At 31.5% G+C, this 12,270-nt stretch overlaps 1 protein-coding gene across 5 annotated transcripts; it reads left to right on the forward strand.

Annotated features, from left to right (window-relative positions):
* The first annotated feature begins 3,544 nt into the window (after positions 1 to 3,544).
* On the forward strand, positions 3,545 to 11,397 carry LOC114188080. Of its 5 annotated transcripts, none has more exons than XM_028076592.1 (10): positions 3,545 to 3,979; positions 7,187 to 7,337; positions 7,526 to 7,638; positions 8,101 to 8,182; positions 8,461 to 8,489; positions 9,183 to 9,276; positions 9,508 to 9,597; positions 9,690 to 9,879; positions 10,589 to 10,627; positions 10,718 to 11,397. In XM_028076592.1, the coding sequence occupies exons 2-10, from the start codon at positions 7,194 to 7,196 to the stop codon at positions 11,005 to 11,007; spliced, it is 1,071 nt and encodes a 356-aa protein (XP_027932393.1). In that variant the 5' UTR covers positions 3,545 to 3,979; positions 7,187 to 7,193; the 3' UTR covers positions 11,008 to 11,397. The 5 variants fall into 5 exon arrangements, with proteins under 5 accessions (XP_027932393.1, XP_027932392.1, XP_027932394.1 ...); XM_028076591.1 differs by lacking the exon at positions 3,545 to 3,979 and adding an exon at positions 5,393 to 5,904; XM_028076593.1 differs by lacking the exon at positions 3,545 to 3,979 and adding an exon at positions 5,394 to 5,904 and having other exon boundaries at positions 10,589 to 10,621.
* Positions 11,398 to 12,270: the final 873 nt, after the last annotated feature.

Genomic DNA, 12,270 nt, shown 5'->3' on the forward strand with positions numbered 1-12,270 from the left:
CTGTCATTAACTACGGCCAAAGTGAAATTTGTAAATCTTTAACTCCTAGTAAATTTCAAAGGGATCGTCGGTGCCCTCAGATCGAGAGATAACAATGTACCTAAAAAGCAAAGTTCAAACAACTAATAAAACTAACATAAAATATAACATCAGAATTATAAAAAGTAAACAAAATTTTAATAAAGCATCATTCATCCGGTATCAAGCTTTTGGAGAGAATATTGTCTTTTAGATTCAATGTAGAGAAGTTGATATGGTTGCAAGTATTTTTATGATACATTAATTTAGACTATTTGGTGTTATTTTTCATTGTTGTAACTTAAATTCGGAAGAGGTGCAAAAAGCAGTTAAACGTGAGAGGTGTAAGGAGCAATTAAATAAAAAAAATAGTGAGGTGTAAGTAGTGAAATATAGGTGTGAAGTAGTAAACAAAATGCAAATAATGTGGGGTGTAAGAAATTAAAAATTTGGTAAAAGCTTAAATATCGAGACCACCTAATATTCAGACATCACCAATATAAGTCACCTAGCCAAGTAGTCGGTCGAGACCGACTACCCGAACACACCTGCTAAGTTCTCCAAAAAGCTAAGGAGACCCCCGCATTCAATAGGCCTCTAAGGCCTGGGTGGGGGCCCAGGCCCACTCATGGCCCAAACTAGGGCCCAGGTCAAGACCCAGTCCATGTAATGGTCAAACGTCATTAACGTTCTATAAATACGCGTGGACCCCATCATTTAAAGGTACGCATTCATTAATCATTGATTTGACTCTCTGAGAGCTTTGACTTACTTGAGCTTCGGAGATTCTTCTGCAGGTAACCCCTCCCGGGTCCAAGCTGACATGTATCGACCAGGAAGAGGCCAACTGAAGAGATAGCGGACTACATGGTAAGGTGACGCTTGTGCCTAACTTATCTCATTTGTTCTCTGCAGGAACAATTGGGTGTAACTTGATAAAAAAAAAGGGTCAAATTGCAAACCACTCCTAGAGACAACTTCTAGCATGATTTTGATAAAGAAAAATTGTAGAGAGTGATTTGATAAACTATTCTAGCATGATTTGTGCCATCAGACCTAAAGAAAATTTTGCAAACAACTTCTAAAGACAGTAAATGATGCTAAATAGAAGTGAGGGTTGGGTAATGAAGTGTCGAACTAAAGTAAATGATTTAGTAGAAAATATGGAGATGCTAAATGATTACACATACAATAAAAGATAATGATAATATGAATGAATATATTGCGACAAAAGTTTGAAGTACAGCATTATAGAGAAGATGACAAGATTTGTTTGCAGTGATTTGGTCATGTGACAAGAATGTCAGATGGATAACCTAATACAATGAAATGAAAGTAGATCAAAACCTAAGAAAATATTTTTATTTTGAGAGGTGCAAAAAAACTGTGTCTCTAGAGTCTGTCTATCGGAATCTTTTATTGGCTTGATCGCTGCCCTTTCTAAATATGTGTTGTCGTATTTGATTAACCGAAGACAAGTAATTTTTGCAACATGTATTAGCTAGAGTTTATGGTGTTCTATAGTTCTTCGAAGACATCAGATAAGGATGATACTGTTTTTCTTAGAATGCTAATGCTTGGTCCAGAACACTCTGAGAAACAGTTATACGAAAACGAAGTCTTGCTTGTGCATGTTCAGTCAATGCACTGAATAAAAATAAAAATAAAAATCTTGAAGTACAAACTTAGTTGCGAGAAGAGAATGAAGAAGAAGAAGAAAATCATGGTGTGTCGAGTGTGTGCTAGGGTAACAGAAAAACAACTTAAAAAACTTAAACAAATAAAAAATAAAAAATATATCAGATCGTACGAAAAAGAGAAGAGAGATCAAGAAGACTGTACGAAAACTAAGAATAACTTCTTCTTTCTCCTCTTCCTTAATCTTATTTTATTTTATTTTTAAAATTTGTTTTAAGTTTCAATATATAGTATTTATGATAGATGTCTCCTAAGCAAATAAAAATTATTATTATAAAATAAATTTTCAGCATATACTGAAGAAAATATTTATTTTTATGAGTTATATTTATAGCATTATACGAAGGTTCATCATTTCAATATTTAGATTTCTTTTTCAATCATATCTTTTAATAAAAAGAATTAAATTAAATAATTATCTTAGAATCTTTACTTTTTAAGCGATATTTTTAAAAATTTAATTATTTTTATTTAATTTTTTAAAATTTTACCTTTTCTATTCTACTGTTTTTTCAAAAAATTAATTATTTTATAAACTGATATAATTATTTATAATAAAAAATTACTTATAAAGTAAAATTATAAAAATATTTATATTTCTTTTAGAATTATAATTTTTTTATTATTATATAAAAATTAACGTAAATGCTCCTATCATATGTGATTTGGCCAGTAATATAATCATTTTTTAAATACTTGGATATGTAATGTTACTAGTCTTATATGCAGACCGGTTAATTACATTTCATTTTTAGTATAATTTAAGTCTGCGATAAATTTGAGAATTTTTAATTAAAATTTTATTTAATTCTTTTATTGAGTACTTAATAAATTAATTTTTTTTAATTTAATTTTCGTAGTTAACCTTTTTGTTAAACCGAGTAATATAGAAGCTAAATAGTTTACATGATTTTTATCTTTGTCATGTTAGTTAATTGTTGTCATATATTATTTTATGTTTTCTTATTTTCTATTTTAAAGTTTAAAATTTTATATTTTATAATTTTGTAATTTTATAATTGTATAATTTATTATTAATGTAATATATGTTACAATATTGATGTGACATATAATAAAAAAATTCAAAAAAATTAAAAATTAAAAAAGAAATAAGAGCTGACACATTTTAAAATTTATGAACCCAATAAAAATTAATAAAAATTTGGAAAATTATTTATGAGTTTTGTAAAAAATGAAGATAAAAAAATATTTTAACCTACTAATTAAGTTTAACCATTCATATTACACATTACTCGGTTCTTTGGGGTTACTACTCTACTTTTCTTTACATAATCTATAATAATATATATAAAGAGAATTTTCTTTTTTATGTCCACATTTTAAAATATTGATTTTATCCTTTAAAATATATTTATTTATTAATTTTTTTAAAATTAACTGTTACTTTTATAAATTTTTTATAAAATTGTCTACTTCGGTTTCTTCTCTTTTCTTTATTTGTAAACGATTAGTCTTTCATCTTTTCTTATATATTTTACTTAATTTTTAATAAATATAATTTTATTTTATATATTAATTTAATAACATTATAATATTATCACCTACTAATATAATATCACGTGTATAAAAAAATATGTACACACAAACACAATAGTGCATATTTACACTAGTTTAAAATAATAATAATAATAATAATAATAAAACCCAATTTATTCTAATTACATCCTATTTTTCTTCTTACGAAACTTTTTTTTTATTAGCGGTCCAATGTCGCGTTTCATTTTCACACTCTCATTCTTATTTTCACACCCTCCGATATTTTCACCAGTGAGATGTGGCAATCTCTTTTCTTTCACCTAATACTCAAATTCACTCACACTCACACCTGACGCACACATCACACAACCCTCGCGCTCGCTCAACCCACGCTCAATCACACCGGACGCATACATCACACAACCCTCACACACACTCACGACTCACGCGAAAAAAAAAAAAGATTCACACACCATAACAAAAAAATTACCACCAAGAGGCTTCTGGATTCTCTTTTAGCTTTTCACGGTCTTCTTCTTCTCCCACCAGCATTTGTTCTGGACTTCGTCGAACAGAGCGTCCAATTTCGCTCAGAGAGTCACCACCGTTGAAGCCCACGGCCAAACCCCTCGCCTTCGTCCACCACAGACTCTGTCGTTCACCACGCTCACTGAACCGACTTGACATTGTGAGCCGCCACGAGATTGTGCGCTTAACTCCACTTGCATCCCCGTTCCTCTCTATTCTCTATATCGGTATCTCTGAGGTATTTCACTTTCCTCCTTCCTCTATTTTTCCGATTTGGATTTCACATTAAATGCTAATTGGGGTTTGTTTCGGGTCGTAAGCTGTTGGAACCAAATTGAATTGATGAGGCTATGGTTTAGTTTGGGATTAATGATTGAAATTCTGACGTTGAAGAAATTGTATAACCTAACCTCTGTTTTGATTTAATTTGATGTTGTTTATGGTTTAAATGCATTGAGCATCGCGTTGGATTTTTTGTATTTGGTTTGAACATGAATTTTGATGGATGTAGTTTCCAAGTTTCTGGTATGCGGAAACCTGGGTTTCTAAATTAGGATTGGTGCATTTTGGCTTTGATAAATATAAGAGAATGGGTTGTTGGGGTAAACTTTTTATGGTCGAGTATATGTGTACGGTCGGGTTTCAATTTGATGTTGATTAATTGGTTTGTGATTGAGTAAGAATTTACTGATTGTAATTGGTTTGTTGTTAATGAAATTTTGGGCTTGAGTTTTGACGCAAACCCTTTAGTATTGGAAGTGGGAATTCCTGAATCACTTTGTCGTGGTGAATTTGAAAAGGAAAAAAAACGTGTGAGAGTATTTTTGTCTTGGATTGATTGATTGTTGTGGGAAGCATTGAATTTATGGGTTTACTTTACAAATATTAATGCTATTTTTACTGGAGTGGAGAAAGTAGTTGCTACTATTGTTCCGTCATATATACTATTGCATAGTATTTGGTTTTCTTATTTTGCACGATGAGTTTTATGGGTTTATTTGTGGATTTCGGAATTCATGGTTGAGTGTGTTTAAAGTTGACAAAATGCTTTGGTGTAAAGTTGAAGCAGAAACAGGAAAAGTAGAATCTGAAGCATTGGGGTTTTTGAATTTATTAGTGTTAACCTTTTTTTTTAGTGAATTCTTTGACGTCTTATTTAATTTGTTTGGAACTGTTTAATACTTATTTGAAGATGAACAGGATTTGTTTGGAACATCCTAGTCTATGACCCGAAACACTCGATTTGATCCAGACAAATAAAGACAAATAAAATGTATTTTTAAAAATTAAAAATAGAAAAAAGTAATAATAGATAAAAAAATGGTTGAAATAAAGTTTATAAAAAGAAAATTTAAAAGAAAATTAATTTATAAGTTAATTAATAATTAAAAACAATAATAACAAAAAGATAATCATTTAGAGTCCATATTCTTGATCCATTTTTTATTAATAAAAAAATTAATAATAAAAACTCAATCTATTCTAATTGTACACTACTTTTTTCCTATTCTTACCCATTTTCTTTCAAAGAATCTAACTCCTATCTACTAATCCCACACCCTTTTTTCTATTACTCATATTCATAAACCCTCATCCACTCTTGAAATGCCACGTGGCACTTCAAAAAAACCCTCAGCCTCGTACAAACCTCACACACCACAACGCAGCACCCACTCACCTAACATCCACTAAACTCACACATACATCTCACTCACGCACACACACGAGGCATCTCACTCTCCAAAATCCTCACGCACACCACTCACGCCAGTCAAACACTATTCACTCAATCACACACCTCACGCACCTAAACATCGAAGACACGAACCACTCAGTCACCACATCACTTACGCACCTAATGCACACACCAATTTGGGGATTTTGGTTTGACTCACCAGCACTCACCACAAATTCAGGACCCATGCCTCATCTTTGAGGGAGGAACGCATCACGCACACGACGGTTCTCACCAACACAACACATCTGCTTCTTCTCCACGAAACCCTCACAAACATAGGGAGAGGCCTCCATTCACCCCCAATCTTCAAACATTGCAATCCATTGTCGAGGTCACACTCATCGATTGGAGGCGCTGAACTTTCTATCTGGCAAGCTTCAATCACCACGGTCACCGACGTCCATTGTTGAATAATTAATTTCATGGTAATGCATTTGGTTTGGGCTGGATGAATGTAATATTTTTGGATTGCTTTGTTCTTACTTTGATTCATTATTTGATGCTTGAAAAGTTACTTGGGCAAGTAAGCGAGTTGGGATTGTGGGGTTATAATGTTTCTGGATTTGGATTTGGATTGATGAGTTAGAGTCAGTACTGCCTATGGGATGTATTGAGGAAAGGGCCGTGAAAAAGTGCTGGATGAATTGCATTGGTATAGATTTAATTCCATAATTGATTTGTTTGAGCAGTTTCGTTAATTGGTAATTTGGGCCAATGCTTTTTGCTGTTTTCATTAATTGTTTTCAGTTTATAGTTGTGATTTGAATCTGAATTTCTGGTGTTGAACGAATGGTAATTTATGTGTTCGTTTTAGCATATTCTTGGGTTGGGATTGATTTAAGTTGCTGGTTCAAATGCACCGAGTGTTTGTGTTTTAGTTCACGATTAAATGTGATTTTGTATGGGTTTGATTTCTTTATTGATGAATGTTTTAGAAAAAATCTATGAATGAAGTTATGAATTCTCCTGGTGTTATGATAGTGTAAGCTGATTATCCGTGGATCTTGGACTGTAATGATTTGAAATCATATAATATTCAGATTGGATTTTAATGCTTAGTTTGATTTTGTTTGGATTTAGAGCTGTTTTTTTTGTGATAAAGGGCTTTGCACAAGGTTTTGTTTTGTTATATCTTTATATCATTTGGGTTTACTTTAAAATCAATTTAGGTTTAGGCCATCAGTAGGTTTTCTCTTTTTATTCGCAAAGCCAATTCAGGCCCATTTCAATCTATAAGCATAATTACATTAACATGACCCAATTTCCTTTATTAATAAATAAAAATGAAAACAAAGCTAGTTTCACATGTTTTCTTAAATAAATTTTGGATATCTATAGGTTTTAAAACAAAAGCATGAGTACTCAACCGCATCAGCCTTGTACTTTCAATGCCTTCCGTTTTTTTTCATAAATAATTAAAATATGTTTTTAAAAAGTATGAGTACTCTTTTAAAAGGTATGAGTACTCAAGCGATCATCTGCAACCGGTCTAGCATTTAATTCCTTTCATTTTTTTATAAATAATTAAAATACCTTTTTAAAAGGTATGAGTACTTGAGCCATCAACTTAGTACTTAATGTATTTCTTTTTAGTCAATAATCAAAATGGTTTTTAAAAAAGCATGAGTACTCGATTGATCGTCTGCTTCGGTCTAGTATTTAATGTCTTTCGTTTTGAAGATGTCTGTCTGATGGCTGCTTTGGCAGGGAGTCAATGGATACCGAATTTGAAACAATTGAGGCGAGAATAACATCTATGCTTCCGCAACTCCAATCTGAGTGTGGCATTCTACAGAGAATAGTGTACAAAAATAAGAACCAGCACCGACGCTCTTCCTATTTCCAGCGTCTTTTGAAGGTTCACTGCATGTTATGTTTTACAGTTTTTCCAGTCAACATTCAATATGTAATTGCATAATGTTTCACAAATATCATGAAAGTTTTTTTTTCTTTGTAATATACTTTTTTTAAAAAATGATTGCATCTGTGGGGAAAATTGTATTTACATCTCTTGGGGTTTTGTTTGTTTTGTATTGAAATTTGTAGGTGAGAAGGGATTTAAGACTTCTGCAATCAGCAAACTTGGAGGAGCTTGTAACATCATGCCTCCATGTTATCAAAGGAGATAAACCTAGACAGAAAATTATTCTTTTAGAGAGGTAGCTCTATATTATTAACAATTATTTTGCTTTCCAAATCATGTTCAAAGAATTAATTTAGCTATACAATTGTGATAATGGCAAGGAAGTATGATTGGATGTTTAAAATATGTTGTATTTATATTTTTATTGTGATGATATTTCAGGAAATTAGTCTCTGGTGCTTAGCACTTTGTCATGAGGATTCTTTGTTTATAAGATGTTGAATTTTGTTTGCCTTTTCCTTATGTGCAAGGCAAAGAAAAAGGAAATGGAAAACTTTGAAATTCTCATTTACATGATCTCATAAAAATAGAAAATGACTATTTTTAAACCGTTATATAGACCTGCTTGCTGTACACATATGGTTAAATGTGTGAATGTGGATCATGCAGCGGTATTCTTCTTACATATGATGATATTATAATTTATAACTCCTGTCTTGTTGATGATGATAGTTTTTGACATACTGTTCTTTAACAGCTTAAAAAGAAGAAAATGTGATGGTGAAAAAAAGCACAATTTTATGGAGCGATTGGTAGGAGCTGCACGCTTATTAGCTGAGGTGAAATTGCTGATCAATAATATTGTTGCTCTAAATTCTAAATATTTTCCTTATTTAGTACTCTAAGATCAACGTATATATACTGTGGTAGGTCATTAGCTGTCCTCTTCCCATGTATACAATGCAATGCAGTATAATTATAATGAGGATTTGGTACAAATTGTATGATTCTAATTGAAATAATTTTGTCAATTCATCTTAATAGAGTTAACCTGGGGTTGTTTATATTTATGAAATCTGCTCTCTTATTTCAATTTATGTTTTGTTTTCTTATGCAGATGGTTGAACCAATATTGAAGGCTGCTTCGTATCCATATATTTTAATGCTTGGCTCATTTATTCTACAATTTTATAAATTGGCCATACTATGATCACGACATGATGCTAATATTTTTTCTTATTTCTTATTACGGGTACTAGTTAGTTGGTTCTTGGTGTTACCAAATGATAGATGTGATTAACATGCTCCACAATAGGATTGTGGTATTCTTTTTTCATTATCTTTTCCCCCATTTAACTACAATCCTATCTGTAAACATAAGAAGCTTACTTGCATATACTGATTCTATACACCAACTTAATGCTGGATTTTATCTTTTGTGTTCTGTCTTTTTTGTTTCTTTTTTTATGCTGATATTTTTCCCACTGTGTTTGTTGATTGATCTAGATTTTCATTGAAACATGGACTTCTCTATTCGTACTTGCCATGTTGATTTCATCTCCACTTCCCTTCAACAGTCCCATATTATGTTGTTTTTGAAGTTTTACATTTCTGATTTTGTTTGGTTATGGTTATCTAATGTGATATTTTGGTATTTTATTTTATCCATGAATCATCATTCTGCTCTATACTTTGGAGAAGTAGAATACACACACCCTTGAAAGTTTTTATCACCATTAATGTCAGTAGCACTAGAAGCCCTTTAATATTCTTTTTTATCATTTTATGAGAATCTGTTAAAATTGCAAAATAAAAGCTCTTTCCTTGACAATTTCATAGTGAGATATCTGTATTGTTTGCACAATCCTTTTTTACGGGATTTTCTCTGACAATCATGGCTTTGCTTGCACGTCTTCGAGTCTTGGTTCAACAAGTAAGATTTCCAAGTTTATATATTGAATCTTGACTATATCATTTATTAAGTTTCAATTTAGATAATGTAAGCTAATTCAGAGGTACTTTTCAAATTAGCTGGAAAGTAAAAGACATTATCAGATTGATTATAGATACTGTAAAACGTAAATTATACTTCACTGTGATCATGCATTTATTGTATAGCATTATTGATCGAATTGACTTGAACTCTTTTATCCTCCTTGCACAGATATTACTTGATGTTGTTTCATTGTTCAACATGGTTTCTTCTCTCTCTATAACCAAACAGTCAACGAAAATAACTCTTAATGGAATTGAGGTTAGTTTGTTCCTCTAAGTTTTCCACATATGAATGTGAAATGATAGGCTGATATGTTTTCTTCTCCCTTATTGATATATCCTATGACGCAGGTTTTTAGAGATTTCTATCCTGTTAATGATGATTTTGTTACATTAGATTGTGTTTGGGAATCAGACAAGTTTATATTACACGAGAGGACGCATAAAAGGAAAAATGAAACTCAAGCCGAGGACTATAATGAACATGCCTCTGTCCAAACTTCAAATGTGAATTATAATAGTATTGAATCTTTTCTCGGGGGTAAGAAGCATGATGTGCTTGTTTCTGCTGTTGCATATTCTCGAAGTCTTCTCTATTTTACTATTTAATTGTGTTAGTTCAGTTCATGGCAGTTTAACTGTTTTATATTGAACGTCTTTCTGGTGTTTGAAACAATGTTGTCCCTTTCATATTACTATATTACGTTAGTCAAGCATTTTATACAAGAAAGCACGGAATTTGTTGTATCTTGTTAATATGACTTATTTCTGTAGCTTCTCTTTTTCTGTTCAGAATAATTGTGAGCCAATGTTCTGTTTATTTAGTTATTGTTGTCATGGCTAGGTCTCAATCATGCGAGTGCTATTACACATAATACTAAGTAGTTTGATTGAATTGATCATGTCACCATAGAAGAATATTGGCAGAAATTATTAAAAGGGATCTCATGATGAATAATATAATTTAGAATTTAGGTTTTAGCCAAACACATTTACATTGCCTGGTCAATGTGACCAAACGTACTATTGCTGTTGAATTGATCTTGTCATCTTTGCTTGTTTTCGTATACTTTGTAGATTTCTTTCTATTGGGCTTACTAAATGGCATCTCATTTGTTGATAGTTTCTGCAAGTGGTTACATGCATGAAATTGTATACAAATCACATAAATAATATAATTACTTTTCTCTCTTCTTTCTTTGTGGTATTTCCATTTTATATCCAAAAAATTTAATGTTCCCTTGTTTCAGAAAGCCGTTCTCTATGTGAAGGTATGAGGGAAGGTCATTGTACGAAACTTATCTTTGCATATACGCAAAGAGGTTGTTTATGGTTGGTGCCTTTGTTTTAACCAAGGTTTAGTAAATTTTGTTGTGTAGATGATCAGCTTGAGGGAGTGGAAGCTGTTGCTGCCAAAGATCTCTGTCATGTAGACAATATGAATACTGATTTGTCGACTGACTCATCACAATTTGACTCTAAGATAACCATGTACCATGAGGAGGGAGAAAATCAAGACACCACAAAAGCCTCCATCAATGAATCTTCACAGCAAGCTGGTTTGCATACATCTTCAAGGTCTTCTACGAATGATAAACTCCACTCTATGCCAAAGAAGGTGGCATTTGTCTCCGTCAAGAATCTTACGTCAACTCGATCCACATCTTAGTGTCTGTTTGGTTGTTGTTGCACGTTACAGCACTTAGACCATGTTTCGGCTGAAGCAACAATTCATGGCTTCTGCATAATATTTTTTGCTGGATGGCGTGAAAATTTGGCCAAAAGTGAGTCATGAGCTATTGATGTTAAGATATTTTTCAACTTCATGGGAGATTGCGGTGGCCAAACAAGGGATGATGCATGGGAGATAGGGTCATGACTAATGATCTTTATTTACTGATGTAAATGCAAAGACTAATTTTAAACATAACAGGGTAGTTTTATTCTTTTGATTTCTTAGCTTTTGAACACTCCTTGGTAGGTAGGAATCATATTTTTTTGGGTCGAGAAGCATTAATCATATTTTAAAACGAATTGTCATTTGATGGATTAGGGAAAACTTGGGTTTGGTTTCACTTTTTACTTAAGTATATTTTATATTTAACTAAATTAGTTTACTAATTTATTATTTAACACACGATTTTCTTGAAGTACCTTTCTATTTAAAAGTACCTACACCTTACATTTTAAGAAGAAAACTAAGAATTGACTCTATTACTATGATATTGTTAAAGACTACGGGAAATGAAATAAAATTTCGAAAAAAGTGAATGTTAATTAAGGTCCCTGTATGTGTTAAAACACAATAAGAATTTTTTTTTTTTAAAATGTAAAATAGTACACCAGACCAGTTCATAAGACGGGTTGTATTTTTTTTAATTTTATATATTAAAATAATAAAGTAATGAAAATATTATGTAATGAAATATTATGAAAATTAGATTATATTGTTGTAAATGTTATTATTAAAGTAATGAAGTAGTAAATTATAGTGAATCGATAATAATTTTAGTTGTAAATATAATAAATAAAATTGATATTAGATAGAGATGTCAAAATAGGTTTCAACCCGTGAGCCAACTTGGCTCACCATAGGTTTGAGTCGGGTTGGGTTGAGAAAAATTTAGTTTTTTTTAAAAGTGGGCTGAATTTAACCCGGCTCACTTAATCCACAGGTTAAACTGGTTCGAGCCGGGTTGAGGGTGGGTTGACCCACTTAACCCACCAACATTTTTTTACAATTTTTATTAATAATTATTTACTACTACTAATTATATATGTTCACAATTTCGTATTTTTAAATACTAGAATGTTGCTCAATAATATTTGAATACTTTGAATGTTTAATTAATTTGACTGTTAAGTTATATACGTTGATACTTTAATCTTTAACTATAATCTTTATAGTAATTTACTCAAGCAACCGTTTTAT

Source organism: Vigna unguiculata, chromosome 6 (genome assembly GCF_004118075.2).
Source record: "Vigna unguiculata cultivar IT97K-499-35 chromosome 6, ASM411807v1, whole genome shotgun sequence".
NCBI classification, from domain to species: domain Eukaryota; kingdom Viridiplantae; phylum Streptophyta; class Magnoliopsida; order Fabales; family Fabaceae; genus Vigna; species Vigna unguiculata.

Coding starts and splice junctions, on each gene's coding strand:
- LOC114188080 (XM_028076592.1), top strand. CDS start 7,194: ATGGATACCGAATTTGAAACAATTGAGGCGAGAATAACATCTATGCTT. Junction 7,338..7,525: donor ATTTCCAGCGTCTTTTGAAG/GTTCACTGCATG, acceptor TGAAATTTGTAG/GTGAGAAGGGATTTAAGACT. Junction 7,639..8,100: donor AAAATTATTCTTTTAGAGAG/GTAGCTCTATAT, acceptor GTTCTTTAACAG/CTTAAAAAGAAGAAAATGTG.